Here is a 19,120-nt window from a genome sequence, read left to right on the forward strand (position 1 = left end):
GGGACAGATACTGCTCCAAAGTAGGTGGGCAGGGTGCAGGATGGCAGGAGAGATAGTAGGAGAAAGCCTGTACCTGGGGAAGGGGATACAGAAGGTAAGAAAGAGAGAAAGAAGAAGCTGGATATGGGGAGAGATAAGATGCTAGGCATGGAGGGAGCATAGGAACAGGGACGCAAGGGGGAAAGTACTGGAGAGGAGAATAGGGACACAGAAGAGAGATGCTGGATGAAAGGGTAGATGAGAAAAGGAGAGATGGTGGGGTCCGTTGCTGCAGCTGGAGGGGGATGGAAATGAAAAAAAGGAAAGATGCCAGACCTCCTGGGGAGGAAAGGGAAACAGAAGGGGAGAACAGAGATGGAAGATGGATGGTTAACACGAAGAAAGAAGGAGAGCCTGATCAGAAGACAACCAGACCCAACATGGGACCAACAAGATTTGAAAAATGATCAGCCAACAAAAGGTAGAAAAAATAATTTTATTTTCTGTTTTGTGGTTACAATATGTCAGATTTGAAATGTGTATTCTTCCAGAGTTGGTGTTGGACCGCAAATGTGAGCTAGGATTTAATAGAGAGAGGAAAAGTATTTTTTGTTTATTTTGTTTACACCACAGGACCAGTGTGGGTAGGAGAGGTCAAAGGGGGTGAAGAGGCTATAAAATAAACCCACCAGGATGTTTGGAAAAAACCACCCAATTGGCAAGAAAATTGATTCAGTAGGCTGAATCAAAAATACATTTTTTTTTTCCTGAATCAGGCAGCACTACTGTAGATTAGTGCTGTCCGATTCAGGCAAAAAAAGTTTTGATTCGATTCATCCTATTGAATTGATTTTTTGTTTTGATTCGATTCAATTTGATTTTCCTGCCCAATTGGGTGTTGTTGTTTTTTCCAAACATCCTGGTGGGTGTATTTTATAACCTCTTCACCCCTTTGACCTCTCCTACCCACACTGGTCCTGTGGTGTAAACAAAATAAACAAACAAAAAATACTTTTCCTCTCTCTGTTAAATCCTAGCTCACGTTCACAGTCTAACACCAGCTCTGGCAGGATACAAATTTCAAATCTGACACAATGTAATCACAAAACAGAAAATAAAATTATTTTTTCTACCTTTTGTTGTCTGGTCATTGTTCAAATCATGTTGGTCCCAGGCTCTGGTTGTCTTCTGATCAGGGCCTGTTTCTCCGTGCTAACCATTCATCTTCCATCTCTGTCCTCCCCTTCCGTTTCCCTTCCCTTCCCCGGAGGTCTGGCTTCTTTCCTTTTTTTTTTTGTCTCCATCCCCACAGCTACAGCAATGGACCCCCACCATCCCCAGATCCACCATCTCCTTTTCTTAACTACTCTTTCATCCTGCATCTCTCCCTCCTTCCCTACCACCCCAAGGTTAACCATCTCTCTCATTCTCTTCCCAACTACCCTCCTATCCAGTATCTCTATCCTTCCCTCCCACACCATCCCTCGTGTCCAAATTCTCTCCCTTTCTGTTCCTTCCCTCCCTAAATCCCATTGTCCACTATCTCTCTCCCTCTCCTCTGTTTATAGACCCATTATTTCTTCCCTCCCCACTCTGGCCACTCTTACTGTCATGCCTCTGGAAACTTGAGAACTTTGATGATGGCCAGCTCTGCGGTCTTCTGCAAGGTGGAAGTCAGGGAAGAATTCTGTCGGCTCTACATCTCCCTGGGAGTTTGTTTCAGCTGCGCCTCGAGTCTCACCATTTCTGCGATCATCGAACGATATTATATTGTGCATCCTTTGCGCTTTAGAGGGTGAGGGGGGAGGGTCAGCCACCAAATCGGGAAGCCGATTTTTTTTTTTTCTCTTTTTTAGTAAATCGATTTGAATTGATTCACCCAGAGTAAATCAGTGAATTGATATGAATCGGGCAGCACTACTGCAGATCCTACCCCTTCAGATAGAAACTGTTGAGGAGGGGGTGAGATGCGATAGTGCTTGAGTATGATCCTGTACTGAAACACTCACTGACTCGCTGAAACAGCACTAACATGATGCTCTTCTGCCATTGTCCTCAAAGATTGCTGCCCTATATTGACCTCTAGTTTACTTGAGGGCAGGACCAAGCTCCTGGGTTGTAAGTTTGAATCCTAAGTCCTGTTGTATATGTGTGATTTCAGGCAAGTCATTCTGGATTGGTGGTCATGCAGATATGATGCAAATAGATCTGCTCTGTGCTTCCCTCTCTTCTATCCCCTGGAGATCAGGGCCTCATCAAAGACAAAAATGCCAAAAGTGTGTCTCTTGATTGGGGAATCGGCCAGTGCTCAAAAAACTGATATGCTTTGCCGATTGAAAACAAAAACTGTTTCCTTGATAAAGGGCCTATACCCAGCAAAGTCTGCGAAATCAGCAAATGGTAAGAAAGGTAAATTTGGACTGAGTAGTTCCTCCAAGAGATCCTCAGGGGGGTCCTCAGGAAGAGATGGGGAGGAGCCTCAAGAAATCTTGTCCTTGGTTCTCCAGGAAATCTGTTCAGCTAAGGTGAAGATTGCAGAAACCATCGCAGCATGCTTTGAAGAATCTCGTGACAGTGATGCATGAAAAAATGGTGGAGCTTGAAGCTAGAGTGCAGGTGCTGCAGGAAGGATTTACTCAACTGGCTCCTACATCTGGAGGACCAAGAAAATAGGAGCAGAAGGTTGAACATATGCATAGTAGGTCTCCTGGAGGGTATATAAGCAGGGGCATAATAGACTATGAGCAAAACAGCTATTATCTTGCTTTTCCTGACTCCCCTGCCATCCCTAAAATTGAATTGAAGAGAGGACATCAGGAATTATACCCACAGGCAGATCAAAATTTTATCACTGAGAGCAATACAGATACTGGTACAATCAACAATTTTATCACTACTAGACTACTGTAATGCCCTCCTCCCAAGTCTCTCAAAAAATTAACAAAAAAAACTTTAATACAGAACACAGCAGCAAGACTTTATTCTGTAAATTGAGATTTGATCATGGCATACCATTACTTGTAGAATTACATTTGCTCTCAGTTGATAAGCGGGTTGAAGTCCTGTATGGAGAAACTCCTGATAGCTTCCCCATATTTATGTAATTATTAGGAAAATATAGAAGTTAAAGAAACTAGTAGTAGCAGCAGACAACGTAACACAAACCGTCTGATATTATCATCCCTGAAAGGAGCAAAATATAAAAGACTCGCTTTAACTCATTTAACTATCAATCTTCAAAAATATGGAAATTACTACCCATGGAGATCTGCCCATCCACTATGTACACCCAGTTTCATAAAAACTTGAAAACGTGGCTCTTCCAAAGATCCTGGCCAGGAGCCTACCTTAACATAAATCTTGCAATGTATGCTTATGATTTTAAAGCAAATACAACAAACCATGAACTTCACTATACCAGAAACCTAAATTAAGAGCACAATTTGGACTTTTCTTAACACTATGTATGGTTGTTTATGATGCTACTGAAATGTTGTGATGTAACCCACCGAATCCCACCATGAAGGATGCAATGTTTCTGTTATAATTACTGAAGTAAAGCCTGTGATGCATTAATTGATGTTGAAAGAATGTTTATGTTGCTATAATTGCTGTTGTAAAGTCTGTGATTTCATTAACTGATGATTGTAATCTGCTTCGAACACCACCCCAGAGGATTTGGCAGAATATGTGTTAACAAATTATACGAGGGCGCAAAACATATAATATGTTCACATAATGATTCAAAATGTTGTGTGATCGTGGCACCTAGGTACCCCCCTATTCAAACCCAGCATGCACCCAAAAAGAGGGAGAAAAAGCCTCAGACTAATGTAGCAGTATAGAACCAAAAGGTACAAATCAAAACTGCTTTTGATACTTTCACTGGCAAAAAAAACTCCCTCACAGAACAGCTCAGGTTTAGAAAAGGGCAAAGTCACCCGGAGGCACGTTCTAGGACTTAGCTGACAAAAGACGACTTGAGTTCCACTTTTTGGGTGCATGCTGGGTTTGAAGAGGGGGGTACCCGGTACCACAATCACACAATATTTTGAATCATTATAAAAATATAAGACCTCCAATAACATATATGTATGAGAGATTTCCTCTATAGCAGTGGTCTCAAACTTGCAGGTACTATTTTGAGGCCCTCAGTATGTTTATCATAATCAAAAAAATAAAATAAAACAGTTTCTTGATCATATGTCTCTTTAGCTACAAATCAAAATATTATTATTAAGACTTAGCCAAAAGGAAAGATTTATAAACTATAAAGAGTTTTACCTCATGCAAAATTGTCATTTCTTTAATAAGACATTAACTACCTACAAATCCAAAATGTGGCTCTGCAAAGGGTTTGACTTTGAGACCACACTCCTCTATAGGAACCAAATTAGAGATATCTGCAAGAATGGATTATGCTGACACGAAGGCTAAGACCTTCTTGATAGCTGGCCCTTGTGCAATGAACTCCTGGGAAATTTACATTTGTGTGTGCTGTAGGGCAGTTTAAAAAAATTATTGAAGACATTTATTCATTCAGGCATGCCTTTTTTTGTGTGCTGACTTCCTGCTTTGAGGAACAAGAGTACTGCATTATGATGACATATAAAAATATTTATGGTGTGTTTTTTTTGTTTGAGTTTTATGCTTTGTTTATATTTTTATTGGCATCCACTTAGGTTGAAGATGGAATATTAGTGCAATAAGTAAATAAATATAGTTTAACCCATAGCAAACAACTGAATATTTCTCTAGAATGAATGACTTCTAATATTTTCCTTCAGCATTTATTGTAATATAGATCTCTTAAATTAATTTGCTGTTAGAATTTGGATTTATTGTTGGGTAAATAGTGAATTTCATTATAAAAAATGATCTTTGTTCTTTTAAATATTGTAAGTTTTAATTTTTTAAACATGCCATGTTCAGGAAGTATTTAAGCCTTGAGGTGGGGAAGAATCGAAGGTGGTCTTTGTTTCTCTAGACCATGGTTCCCAACCCTGTCCTGGAGGACCACCAGCCATTCCTTTTTTGGGGATAGCCCTAATGAATATGCATTTGAGAGATTTGCATATAATGGAGGTGGCCAACATGCAAATCTGCACCATGCATATTCATTAGGGCTATCCAGAAAACATGACTGGCTGGTGGTCCTCCAGAACAGGGTTGGGAGCCACTCCTCGAGACATATAAATGTAAGTTTGATATCTTGTTTCCAACAGCCATTATTGATTCTGTTCTTCCAGGTGAGGCGTGTTATCAGCAGTATTGAACCATGAGTTCTGATGCTAGTCAAGTGGTGATTACTACCCCACCCCCTCCCAGTGTGCCTCACAAAGAAAGATATTTCGATCGCATCAATGAAAATGATCCCAATTACATCCGTGAGAGGAACATGTCTCCTGATCTAAGGCAAGACTTCAACTTGATGGAGCAAAAGAAACGAGTTACTCAGATGCTACAGTGTCCTGTGAGTATATATGCTTAGTTTTATGAGAAATAAAAGGCAATGCGCCCCCCCTCTCATGTCTCAACGTGTGCCCCCTCTTCATCCTTCCCTCCCTCTATTCTGTGTCCTAAGTTCGTGCCTCCCTTCCGTGGGTGTTTATCTGTTCTGGCCATCTCCCTCCTCCCAGCCACATTTCTCTTCACAAAGCTGGAGGTGACCCAGAAGCCTAGAGCGGGGGTCGGCAACCTGCGGCTCCAGAGCCGCATGCGGCTCTTTTCCACCTTTGCTGCGGCTCCGGTAGTGTGTCACGCAGGCATGCAGCTTAAGTCCGGCGTCGCGGCGGGAAATAGCCATGCTGAGCAGTGAGCTCAGCACATACACAGATGAAAGCCTTGCTTGCTGATTGGTCCGGCGGCCCCGCCCCGCCGGACCAATCAGCAAGCAAGGCTTTCATCTGTGTAGTGCTGAGCTCACTGCTCAGCATGGCTATTTCCCCCCGCGACGCTGGACTTGTAAGGTGCCTGAAAAAGAAATCATCCTGGCCGGGGTTGGTGTCATGCTCCGGAGATCTACAGCCTTCCTATCTCCCTCTCCCTTCTACCTGCTTCCGGCCACATCCCCTGCTCCGCGGCTCTCTTCGGCAACTCAGCAGCAGCTTCTGACGTCGGGGCCTACCCTCTGCGAGTCCCGCTTGTTTCAACTTCCTTTTTCCACAAAGGCGGGACTCGTAGAGGGAAGGCCTCGATGTCGGCAGCTTGTCTTGATCACTGCTGCTGACGAGTTGCTGAAGAGAGCCGCGGAGCAGGGGGGTGTTGCCAGGTGCAGGTAGAAGGGAGAGGGCCAGATGCAGGACTCGTGGGTGAGGGAGGAGAAGAGAGAGAGAAAGAGAGAGGGGAGGGAAACAAAAGGAAATATTTCATACTGGGCTGGGCCGGAGTGGAGGGAGGGTGGAAAGATTCTGGCTTCAGGGTGCAGTAACAAAGGAAAAGGGGGGAAAGCTGAAAATGGAGATAGTGACACAAAGAAGAGAAAGGGTAAGCAGGACCTACTGAATAAGGATAGAGATACAGAGGGGACATGAAGAGGAGGTGAAATAGAGACATAGAAGTAATGCTGAAAAAGTGTGTGGGGGGAGATAAAGACATTGAAAGGGCAAATGGTGAACATGGCGTAAAGATAAGGACAGAGACAAATGAAGATTCTGAAAAAGTGGTGAGATAGGGATATAGGTGAGATGGACACAAAGAAGGGTGATGCTGGAAAATAGGTGGAATGGTAATTCTGACAGACACAGAAGGGAAATGCTGGATCAAGGAGAGATGGGGCTCAGGCTGGATGGAATGAGGAGAAATGCCTTGTTGGCCCGGAACTTCCTCTCCTACGTCAGAATTGACGTCAGGGAGCGGAATGCTGGTCAGCGCAACACTTCTGCAGGGAAAGCTTGGGACGGCGGTGGCTTGGGGGCTGTTCCCCGATTGTGGTGGCAGCAAACCGAGTGGCTTGGGGGACGGCACGGAGACAGAAAGAAGGGGGAACAGGGAGACAGAAAGAAAAAGTTGGGGGAGAGAATGAGGTCTGGAGGAGAGGAAACATACAGGAGGCTGAAAGAAAGGAAGAAAGATTGGATGCACAGTCAGAAGAAGAAAGTGCAACCAGAGACTCATGAAATCACCAAATAGCAAAGGTAGGAAAAATGATTTTATTTTCAATTTAGTGATCCTGTATATAGCATTAAGATAAGAAACAATATATGCAGTGTTAGATTTGTTTTATAATGGTTTTGCGGCTCCAAGTTTTTTTTTCTTTTCGAAAACGGGTCCAAGTGGCTCTTTATGTCTTAAAGGTTGCAGACCCCTGGCCTAGAGGCAGCTTTGTGAAGAGAAGTGTGGCTGGGAGGAGGGAGACAGCCAGATCCCGTGGACTGCCTGTAATGTAAATAAAATTAAAAAATTTCTGTGTGGCCTGGTTCAGCACAGCCCACGGCCTGGTGCTGGTCCGTGGCCTGATGGTTGGGGACCCCTGCCTTAGAGGACCCATCAGCAAGGGAGTTTGATTTCTGCCAGAGATACTCTGGCAGAACATGCTGGATTTGTAAAAGTGAAATCTGGTTAGGGTTTGACAAGCTTTACATGTTGGGGGGAAGGGGAAGTAGGACATAATATATAATTAACTACAAATTGTAATCTGTAAGTCAGTATTGCAACTACATTGTTAGAACATAAATAGCTTTTGGTAGAGAAACTGGTTTTATATGAAACAGAGATCTTGAATGGTTTTGAATGAAACAGAAATATTGAATTCTTCCACTATCTTTTTAATCCATCTTGTTTTTTTATAGGCTTTTCGTGAAGATCTAGAAAGTCTTATACAAGATCAAATGAAGAAGGGCAATAATCCAACTGGGTTACTGGCTTTGCAGCAGATTGCTGATTATGTCATGGCAAATTCAATTGCAGGTTTTAATTCATCTCCACTCTGTAAGTACAATTTAAGTATTAAGTAGATTTACAGTTTCTAAATTATGTATTAATGTGTTGGCATTTTACATTTTTTATTCAAATTATATCTGTAGCTTCTGCTCCACTCTTTAAACACACAAAGGCTCATGGGGGATGTCAAGGTCATTCAAGCCATTCATGCAGCTAGAATTCTGTCCTGTTGAGAGGGTAATAGTCTTCTGAAAAATTCTCTTGTGAAAGTCAATCAATAAAATCTACCTGAAGTTTTTCCAAGGAAGATTAAATATTTGCTGGGGTCCTTCATCGGATAAAAAATGAAAAAGCAAAACATCTGAAAAATTGTTCAATTCAATCTGCACACAGGTTGCCTCCCTAGCCAAGACACTCTTTGGAGAGAGACACCCTCCCCCCCTCCCCCAATTTTCTTTGTACTGATATATGTAAAGCTTCATACATTCTCACTCTGCTTTAGAAGGATTGGAATCCCTGCTGAATTCTATTCCAGCAGCAACTATGTATAATTTCTACCTTTTTGACAGTCTTGTTGACTTTCGGCAGACCCTCCATTGCTCATTTTATGTATGAGGTACATACTCGTACTTTATATTCAACTTATACATGTTTCTAATTGGATTGTTAGTAATAATAAATTACAAATAAAAAATACGAGTAAAACAAAACATTGCATTTGATACCAGCTGTATCAAGAAAATCAAATAGTAAGTATAAAAAAGTCTAAAATGAGTCATAATAAAATAATTCAAGAGTATAACAATTCCCTTAATTTCTGTTTCTCACCCAATGGCCCTGTACTTCCCTCGTCCTATCCCAGTCTCCATCATAAAACAGTAACATATCAAACACAAAATACACCACAAACAGCAATAAGCTGTAACTATTATCGTGAAACATAAGAGGATCCCCTGAATTCTCAGTTCATATGGAAGAGAATTTCAGAAAATTAGACTTAAGGTTGGCTAATAAGAATGTGAAGTCTTACAATGCTTAGCTATAAGTGGAGCCCTGGGAAAGCAGTTCCATTATTTGTAATGACTGGTATTTTGAGCTTTGTCTTAGCTTACATAGGGCTCTTTTTACAAGCCCCACAGTAGCAAGCGCCGATGTGGCAAATATGATGCCTCCTATAGGAACTGAATGGGCTGCGTAGCATTTGCCATGTGAGAATTGCTACTGTGGCTTTGTAAAAGGGGCCCATAGTAAGCTATCTCTTGGCCCACTTCACATATATATAAAGGGACAATCAGGACCGGGAAAAAACTTCGTATCACTGTAGATAAGTGGTTCTCAACCTTTCTTCTGTTGTGACACACTCTGTGAGACAACATTCTTGTACGTGAGACGCCAAATTCTAAAATTCACAGCAGAACAAAGCATGCTTAAATATAGTATTTCATTGTTTAGCTGTAAGTTTAGTATGAATTTGCTTATCCCATATCAACAAACTGTATGCAACACATCAGTCCCAGATTTCTCTCGTGTCATACAACAAAATAAATATACGAGTATATTCAAATTCTAGTAGCTCAGTAATAGCAACACAAAATCCTTCCACTGCCAGATGCTGTGAAGCAGCACAAAACCCTGCAAATATACTACTCAGAAACTATATAGCAAACAGAATCTATGGAATGCAGATCTGCAACATTTTCAGTTGGGAATGGAGGCAGCAGTTATTGGGGGTAGTGAAGAAGCAGAAATAGGGACCAGTTATGGAGATTTCAGGAATCTAATTATCAAAATTGCTGGTCTTCCCAGTTTGTAGGCACTGATGGTTAGAAAGAAACATAGAAACATAGAAAGATGACGGCAGATAAGGGCTACAGCCCATCAAGTCTGCCCACACCATTTACCCACCCTCTTAAGTCTACTGACCCCCTAAAGTAAAATTGTAATTGTACTGTCACTCCACTGACCTGCTCATTCAAGTCCATACCCTAGTGACCCTATCCCTTGGCATGACCCTCGTAGGTTTGTAAAGGAAACACTGGCCTGCTATCTACACCAAATTTTTTTGGGGTGACATACCTCCCACCAGTGTGTCCCAACACACTGTTTGAGAATCATTGCTGGTAAATCCAGAAATCAGATTTGGAAAATGTGAGTAATAAAATCTAAATCCAGTATAGCTTTGATCCTGATAAATGTTCACAGAAAGGTACAGAATTTCTGGTTGCTAGGCTCCTCAGGGGTAATCAGAAATTTCATGTAGGGAAATAATTTCATAGTACTATGATAAGCAGTTTAGTGTCAATAGGCTGCAATGGCCAGCAGGATGTAATTTTTTGAGGTGCAGTGCTATCTGCTGCCTTTCACAGTCTGTTGGCCCTCAGATTGCAAGCCACAGGAAGATCAACAATGCTTCAGAGAGGAAGGCCTTCTGTGCCTCCTTCTCAGGGTACTTGTGTGTTATGGGTCTAGTTTTGTACCATGTTAGAACATGGAAAAGAGATAACAAAGATTATTATTTAATCTCTGGGCCTTACTGGTTATGTCAAATACTAGCCTCATTAAACTTAGAATACAAAGGATGTACTTACTTTGAATTCAAAACTGACCAGCATTACGCACTGGCTATCCTTAAATCAACTGAAGCTAAACCCAGATAAGACTAAGGGTGTGATTTTCTTCAAGAAAGATTAACAACTGTCACTCAGCTCAAATCTGTATTGCTGATGTCCTTGAGTCTTTAGTCCCCTCATTGAAGATTATGGGGTCATTATTGAAAGAAAAGGCAAGCGAGATGTCATCAAACAACCAATGGGCACATTTATTCACAACAAAAAGTCCTAGTATGTTTACTTGGTAAAACCACAAAGTTTAAGTCCCAACTAGGATCCCAGTTTTGGCTATCTGGAATGCCTTCTTCAGGGGACTAACAAGTAAACTGAAATAAAAAAAAACATAAATATGAATGTACTGTATAATCAAAAAACATAAAAGTAATAGTTAGAAAGTCATAAACAATGAGCAAATAAAAATAAACAATAATAAATATATACATAAAGCATAATTATCCCAGGACAAGCAGGCAGCATATTCTTAACGCATGGGTGACGTCACTGACGGAGCCCCGGTACGGACACTTTTAACTAGAAAGTTCTAGTTGGCCGCACCGCGCATGCGCGAGTGCCTTCCCGCCCGACGGAGGAGTGCGTGGTCCCCAGTTTCTTCATTTCCGCAGAGCGAAGAAGACGCATGTTTTTTCAACGGCCGTTGAAAACGAGTTTCCTGCCTTCCCGCTCGCGTAAATTTTTTCGGTTTTTATTCTGTTTCATTTTATTATTATAAAACTTTTTTTATTGGCAAATGGAATAACATCTCACAAGCATAGAATACAGACAAGGATTAGAAACATTTCCAAAAACAATCAAATGAGGACCCCCTCCCCCCAAAGAGGACTGGACTCTGATGTCCTCTTCTGGAAACAAAAAGGCCCAAACTCCCCCCAACTAGCCCAAACCCCCCCCTGAGCCCCCCCAACCCCCTCCTCCCCCCACCCCCACAGAAAATGTCCCAGGTCAAATAGGTGGTGCAGAGTACAGTTGCAATCTATTCACAATTTGACTACAACTGCGTGGGGGCAAACAGTCCAAGTAAGGAGACCAAGTGCAGATAAAATCACGGCTCTTACGAGCAGAGGAACAAGCCAGCCGGGCCTCCCAACATACCAACTCATGTATTTTATTTCTCCAATACCAAATGGAGGGAGGCACGTCGGCCAGCCAATGGTTCAAGATACATTTTTTCCCCACAATATAACATTTGCTCAAAAATAATTTTTCAGCAGAAGAAAAAACAGAAAAACCAGAGAAGTGAGCAAACAACATGTGAGAAACAGAAAGAAGGACAGGAACTCGCAGAAGGTCCTGCAGGAAAGAGGCCAATGCCCCCCAAAACCCCTGTATACTCTCACAACTCCAAAAGCCATGAAAGTAAGAATTCACTTCTGTATTACAAGTGAGACAAATCTGGGTGTCCACACAGCCCATATAGAAGGCTTGGCTCTGGGGGGTATAGGCTCGCAACAGGGTCCTGTAATGGCACTCACGCAGTTCCGCATTAAATACTAAGGCCGGGACCCGGCGAATAGCACGGAGCAACCAATCCGCCCCCAGCTCCTTCCCCAAATCCCTCTGCCAAGCTTCCACAACTGAGGAAAAATCATGAGGAGGCCCCAAGGCCGCCAGCCGCCGCTGAAAAAAAGAAACTGAAATCTGAGGTTCCGGATCCTTCCCCTCCTCCAGAAATGCTCTGAACTGCATCCCAAAGGACAAGGAGAGGGAATCTCTAGGGAGCGAGTACACATAATGCTGCAACTGACAATGCGCGTAAGCTAGGCCAAGAGAAGACAGACCACCACGCTGCAAATCAGCGCAAGACTGCAGTTCCCCTCCCTCCCGCAAAACCTGAAAGAGAAATTCACAACCCTTAGCCCTCCATCTTCCAAAGATGGAAGGCCCCAGCCCCGGGAGGAAAGAAAGATTACCAGTCAGAGGCAAAAGCACGCTAGCCCGGGGATCCTGATGCCACAGGGGAAGTATCCGCCGCCACACCTCCCAAAGAGGGCGAAACAAGACGCTATGCCGACCAGGAAGAGGCACCTCCGCCAGCCGCGCGTGGAGAAGAGACAAGAGATGAGCAGGGTAGAAATAATCCCGTTCAAGGGAGATGTCCGTATATAGAGCTGTACCCAAAGCCCAATCTCAGATATGCCGCAATAGACACGCCCAATTGTAAAACCTAAGATTCGGCACCCCGAAGCCTCCCTGGCCCCACGAGCCCACCAGCAAGCGCCACCTCAGCTTAGGCTTCCGACCCCCCCAACAGAACCGCGAGAGCAAAGAGTAGAAGGTCCGAATGTCCCGTTGTAGCAGACACAGAGGAAGCATCTGCAAGACGTACAACCACCTAGGGAAGAGTACCATCCTAAAGAGATGCACCCTCCCCATCAGGGAGAGCGGCAAATCACGCCAATTAGCCAGAAGGGATCCCATAGAAGTCAAGAGCCGCTTAACGTTCAATCTATAAAGTTCCCGCACATCCATTGATAGTTGAATACCCAAATAGCGGAAAGAAGACTCCGCCCATTTCAAGGGAAAAGTCCCACCCCAGGAATCCCGGAGTCCCTCCGAGGAGGCCAACGCCTCAGACTTAGTCAGATTCAGAGCAAACCCCGAGAAATCCCCAAACTCCCGAACGCTCTCCAAGAGAGTAGCCAAGGAGCGATGCGGATCAGATAAAAATACCAACAGATCATCCGCGAAGGCTGCAATCTTGAAATGTGCGGCCCCCAAGTAAAGACCACGGATGTCCACATTAGACTGCAGCTCCCGAATCAGGGGATCTAAGTAAAGAGCAAAAAGCAAGGGAGAAAGAGGGCAGCCCTGACGGGTCCCCCTCCTAATCGGAAATGGGGCTGAGAGGCCCCCATTCACCGAGATCTGCGCCGTTGGATCACTGTATAACGCCTGGAGAGCATTGAAAAAGAAAGGGCCAAATCCGTACGCACGAACAACAGCAAAGAGGAATCCCCACCTCACCCGGTCAAACGCCTTTTCAGCATCAAAACTAATAAGCAGGGCGGGGATGCCCTCCACGCCAGCCTTCTCCAAAGCCAACAAAATGCGACGAATGTTTTTGGACACCGGACGATCCTGCACAAAACCCACCTGCTGATCTGACACCAGAGAAGGCAACACCCGGGCCAAACGATTGGCCAATACCTTAGCCATCAATTTCGTTTCAAAATTCAACAGGGAAATAGGTCGATAGGATTCTGGTAAAACCGGATCCCGGTCCGGCTTGGGGAAAACAATAATCTGCGCAAGGTTCAGATAACGGGGCAGAAAACCTTTAGCCACACTTAAGTTAAATATGTCCGATAAAATCGGGGCAATCTCTGTAACAAGCAGCTTATAAAACTCCCCTCGGAAACCATCGGGCCCCGGTGCCTTGCCCAACGGGCTGACGCGAATCACACCCTCCACCTCCTCAGCAGTAATAGGACAGTCCAGCATTTCCGAGTCACTGATCGACAAGCGGGGCAAATCCAGACTATCCAGATAGACCCTACCGTCAAGGAGGTCCGGGACGGGCGGCTCATACAAAGCGGAAAAAAAATCTCGCAGAATACATAGAAACATAGAAACATAGAAACTGACGGCAGAAAAGGGCCATAGCCCATCGAGTCTGCCCATACCAATGACCCACTCCCTGATTCTTACTCTCCTAGAGATCCCACATGAATATCCCATTTTCTCTTGAAATCTAACACGCTGCTGGCCTCAATCACCCGCTGAGGCAGCTCGTTCCAATGATCTACCACCCTTTCAGTGAAGAAGTACTTCCTAGCATCACCCTGAAATTTCCCTCCCCTGATTTTCAGCGAGTGTCCTCTGGTTACCGAGGGCCCTGTAAGACTGAAGATATCATCTTTCACCTCTATACGCCCAGTAATATACTTAAAGGTCTCAATCATGTCCCCTCTCTCTCTTCGCTCCTCCAGTGAGTACATCCGCAGTTTCCTCAACCTTTCTTCATACGTGAGTTCCCCGAGCCCCAAAACCATCCTGGTAGCCATTCGCTGAACCGACTCAATTCTCAACACATCTTTTCGGTAGTGTGGTCTCCAGAATTGAACACACTACTCGAGATGAGGTCACACCATGGATCTGTACAGTGGCATTATGACTTCAGGCTTTCTGCTGACAAAACCCCTACGAATACATCCCATCATTTGTCTTGCCTTGGATGAAGCCTTCTCTACTTGATTGGCAGCCTTCATATCGTCGCTAATGATCACTCCTAAATCACGTTCCACCGTGGTCCTGGACAAGGTTTCACCATTTAGTGTGTAAGTTCTGTGCGGATTTTTTTTGCCTAGGTGCATTACTTTACATTTTTTAGCATTGAAGCCCAGCTGCCAAGTTGATGACCACTGTTCAAGCTGTCTTAGGTCCTGCGTCATAAAGTCAGGCACACTGCTTTTGCCAACTATGTTGCATAGTTTGGCATCGTCGGCAAACAGTGATACTTTTCCTCTAAGTCCTTGGGTCAAATCTCCTATGAATAAATTGAATAGAATCGGCCCTAAGACGGAGCCCTGAGGTACTCCACTCATCACTGCTGACGTTTTGGAGGGGGTACCGTTTACCATCACCCTTTGAAGCCTACCATCTAGCCAATCCCTTACCCATGTTGTGAATGTATCCCCTAATCCCATCGATTTTAGTTTGTTCAACAGCCTGCGGTGTGGGACGCTATCAAAAGCTTTGCTGAAGTCCAAATATATCACGTCAAGGGACTCACCGGCATCCAGATGACTGGTCACCCAATCAAAGAAGTCAATCAGATTAGATTGGCAGGACCTTCCCTTGGTAAATCCGTGTTGATGTGGATCGCGTAAATTTTCTTCGTCTAGAATTTTGTCAAGTTCCTGTTTGATCAGTGTTTCCATGAGTTTGCACACTATGGATGTAAGACTCACCGGTCTGTAATTTCCTGTCTCCGTTCTGCAGCCCTTTTTGTGGAGTGGAATTACGTTAGCTGTTTTCCAGTCTAGGGGTACTTTTCCCGTGCGCATGGAAAGATTGAAGAGTACGGATAGTGGTTCAGCCAAAACTTCACTCAGCTCTCTGAGTACCCTGGGGTGTAGATTGTCTGGTCCCATGGCTTTGTCTACTTTGAGTCTTGAAAGTTCGTGGTAGACATTACTAGGTGTAAACTCGTAGTCACGAAACAGGTCATTTTGGCTGTTTCTTATTTGTAGTTGCGGACCATCTCCCGGTGCTTCACAGGTGAATACTGAGCAGAAGTATTCGTTTAGCAGTTCTGCTTTGGTAGTATCAGATTCTGCGTAGTTTCCATCTGATTGCCTAAGGCGTTCTATTCCATTTTTGTTTCTCTTCCTGTCGCTAATGTACTTAAAGAAGGATTTGTCCCCTTTTTTAATGTTCCGTGCTAGATCTTCCTCTGTTTGAAGTTTGGCTTCCCTGACTGCCTTTTTGACAGCCTTAGATCTGGCCAGATAGTCTTCTTTTGCCTCCCTTTTCCCAAGATGCTTGAAGGTAATAAATGTTTCTTTTTTCATTTTAATGAGGTCCGAAATTTCCTTGTTGAACCATTGTGGTTTTTTGTTTCTCCGGCGTTTGCTTACTGTTTTTACGTAGCGGCTGGATGCTTCGTTCAGGATGGATTTTAGGTTTGACCACATAGTTTCCGGATTGTCAGTTTCTGCATGGTTTTGCAGCTTTTGATGGACAAAGTCTCTCATGTGGTCGAAGTCTGCCTCCCTAAAGTTGAGGACCCTCGTTGCTGTGTTTGATTTAGAGAAGCCCTTCCTGAGGTTGAGCCATACCATGTTGTGGTCACTGGAGGCCAGCGTGTCTCCCACTGATACTTCTGAGACACTGTCTCCATTCGTGAGCACCAGGTCCAGTATCGCTTCTTCTCTGGTGGGTTCTAATACCATTTGTTTTAGTTGTGCACCCTTAATGGAGGTCATTATTCTTTTGCTACTGCTCGTAGTTGCTGAGAGGGTGTTCCAGTCTGCATCTGGCATGTTGAAGTCGCCTAACAGTACTGTGTCACCACGTAAAGTGATGTTCTCTATGTCCTCAATCAATTCTTTGTCTTTGTCTTCCTTTTGTCTCGGAGGCCTGTATACCACACCGAGGTAAAGGCATTTTTCGTTCCCTCTGGTCAGGTTTACCCATAGTGATTCCCCTGTGTATCTAACCTCTGTGATCCTGGTAGTTTTGATATTATCCTTAGTGTATAGTGCTACCCCCCCTCCTAATTTGCCCTCTCTGTCCCGACGAAGTAGATTGTAGCCTGGTATAACCATATCCCACCCATGCGAGTCTGTGAACCAGGTCTCGGATATTGCTACTATGTCAAGGTCTGCATTTCTTATTTCTGTTTCTAGTTCCAGGATTTTGTTGCCCAAGCTGTGTGCATTAACATACATTGCTCTCCAAATTTGTGATGATATGCCTCAGGTTTATGATGAATACCTCCCCGTGAATCTCTCAAAGCCGCCACCCCTGACGCCCCACGATGGGAGCGGGCCAGCCGAGCCAATAGCCGGCTACTTTTATTGGCAAACCGGAATAACTGGAATTTAAAGTGATCCCGAGAACACTTCGCTCCCCTATGCAAGAGTTCATTCAATTCCTGCTGAGCCTCCAAAAGCTGCGTCCGGAGCCCCAGCGAACCACTACTCGCATATCATCTCCGCAGAAACAAAACCCGCCGCTCCAGCGCCAACACTGCCCTGTGACGTAGTTTAGTGTCATGGGCCGCAAACGCCAAGATCTCCCCACGCAGTACCGCCTTCGCCGTTTCCCAATAAAGAATGGGATCCTCTCTATGTTCCTGATTGGTATATTGAAAGTCGCCCCATTTTTTCAACAGAAAATCATGAAAACGAGTGTTCCGATACAGATGACATGGGAATACCCACCGGGCTCCACCTCCCCTGGCGGGCCCCCACTGCCAGTCCAAACTCACCCAAGCGTGATCGGAAATCTCGATGGGGCCAAGCACTGCATCCAGAACCACCGGGAGTAACTCCCTGGACAAAAGAACTAGATCTATCCTCGAAAGTGTACCATGGGCCCTAGAGAGATGGGAATAATCCCGGTCCACCGGGTGCAAAACCCGCCAAACATCCAACAGATCAAGTGAAGTGGCCAAAAGCTGAGCCCCCGTACAAGACTTGTGGGCCTCCCTCCCCACCGAGGTAGAGCGGTCTAGCCGAGGATCCGGAACCTCGTTAAAATCCCCCCCAAGCAACAAGGGAATTTCCCCAAATTGTAACAAAAGAGTACGCAATTTCCGAAAAAATTTGGCAGAGGGATTATTAGGAGCGTAGAGGTTGCATAACAACAGGGGTTTATTGTTAAGAGTAACTGAGGCGATCAAATAACGGCCCTCAGGATCCTTGAGGACCTTATGAGTCTGCAGCGAAAGGCCCTTACGAAAGAGAATTACAACACCACCCTTGCCCCCCAGAGCCGGCGCCTCCAGATGTTCCCCCACCCACCATGTACAAAGCTTAGCGTGTTCCCCCGAGGTTAACCGGGTTTCCTGTAAAAAAGCCAATGAAGCTCGCCTCCGATTAAGCTGCTGTAAAATTTTAAATCGTTTGATTGGAGAATGGACACCCCCCACATTCCAAGAAATCAATTTATGTTCCAGGAAAAACAAGGTAGAGCGAAAACAGCCAGTACAATAGAACCCTTAGAGTCAAACCAGAGGAGCGTCCCAGCCACCACCCCCCCAGCCATAATAACCAACAAGAAGCCCTCTACCCTCACCCGTCTGAACCTAGGAACACCCCAACCCCCCAAAAGCCCACCCCACTTCCTCCCCCAAACCCCCCCCACCCCAAACCCCCCAGTCCCCCCCTACCCACCAGGCACTACGCAACCAAACGGTTGCCACTTCCCAAAAGCAGGACACTCCCACCACAGGATCAGCAAAACATCCAGACACCTACCTCCCCCCCCCCCTCGCCATACAACACTCGGGCCCTACACACGCACCTTCCAGCACACCAAAGCCAATGGAACCCCCAATCATCACACCCCCAACACTACTCACGCACACCCCACCATCCCCCCCAAGAGAAATCAATCATTCCCCCGCTACATTAGGGTCACACCCCCCTGTAAGCCGAAGCAAGTCAAACAGGAGACCAAGGGAAAGCAGAGAGGATGGTCCACTGAATCATCCTGGCAAGCTCCAAATCCAAAGTCCGCCACTCAAAGGGGAATCCACACCATACGTCAGCGAGGTCTCCAAAGTCTATGGGGAGTCAGCAGGAAGATGCTCATCTACAAATCTTTGAGCAGCCTCAGGGGAGTCAAAGTGGTGAGCCGCACCGGAGATCATCACCCGCAAACGTGCCGGGTACTGCAAGGAAAATGGAACATGACGACGAACCAGTGTAGTGCAGAGAGGAGAGAACTTGCGACGAGCCTGGGAAACCTCCGCCGAATAGTCTTGAAAACAGAGAATGGAGACATTATTATATTGCAGCTTCTTCCCCTGCCGCAAAGCTCGGAGCACCTCCATCTTGTGTCTGTAATTCAAAATCCTGCAGATCACCACCCGTGGACGTTCGGCGCCGTCCCTTCGCCGTCCCAGACGATGAGCTCGCTCAATATGCAGGGGACCCAATTTCTCCGGGAAAGCCAGGGACTCC

General features: G+C 45.0%; 1 protein-coding gene across 8 annotated transcripts in view; it reads left to right on the plus strand.

Annotated features, from left to right (window-relative positions):
• ADD3 (adducin 3) overlaps window positions 1-19,120 on the plus strand; it is a 380,040-nt gene that overhangs the window by 232,596 nt on the left and 128,324 nt on the right. For all 8 annotated transcript variants that reach the window (XM_033942120.1, XM_033942115.1, XM_033942114.1 and 5 more), the window contains 2 exons: window positions 5,229-5,452; window positions 7,770-7,908. In XM_033942120.1, coding sequence (XP_033798011.1) covers window positions 5,258-5,452; window positions 7,770-7,908 — 334 coding nt within the window. In that variant the 5' untranslated portion in view covers window positions 5,229-5,257. The remainder of the gene's footprint in view (window positions 1-5,228; window positions 5,453-7,769; window positions 7,909-19,120) is intronic.

The sequence above is a fragment of the Geotrypetes seraphini genome, chromosome 4 (assembly GCF_902459505.1).
Source record: "Geotrypetes seraphini chromosome 4, aGeoSer1.1, whole genome shotgun sequence".
In the NCBI taxonomy this organism is placed as follows: Eukaryota; Metazoa; Chordata; class Amphibia; order Gymnophiona; family Dermophiidae; genus Geotrypetes; species Geotrypetes seraphini.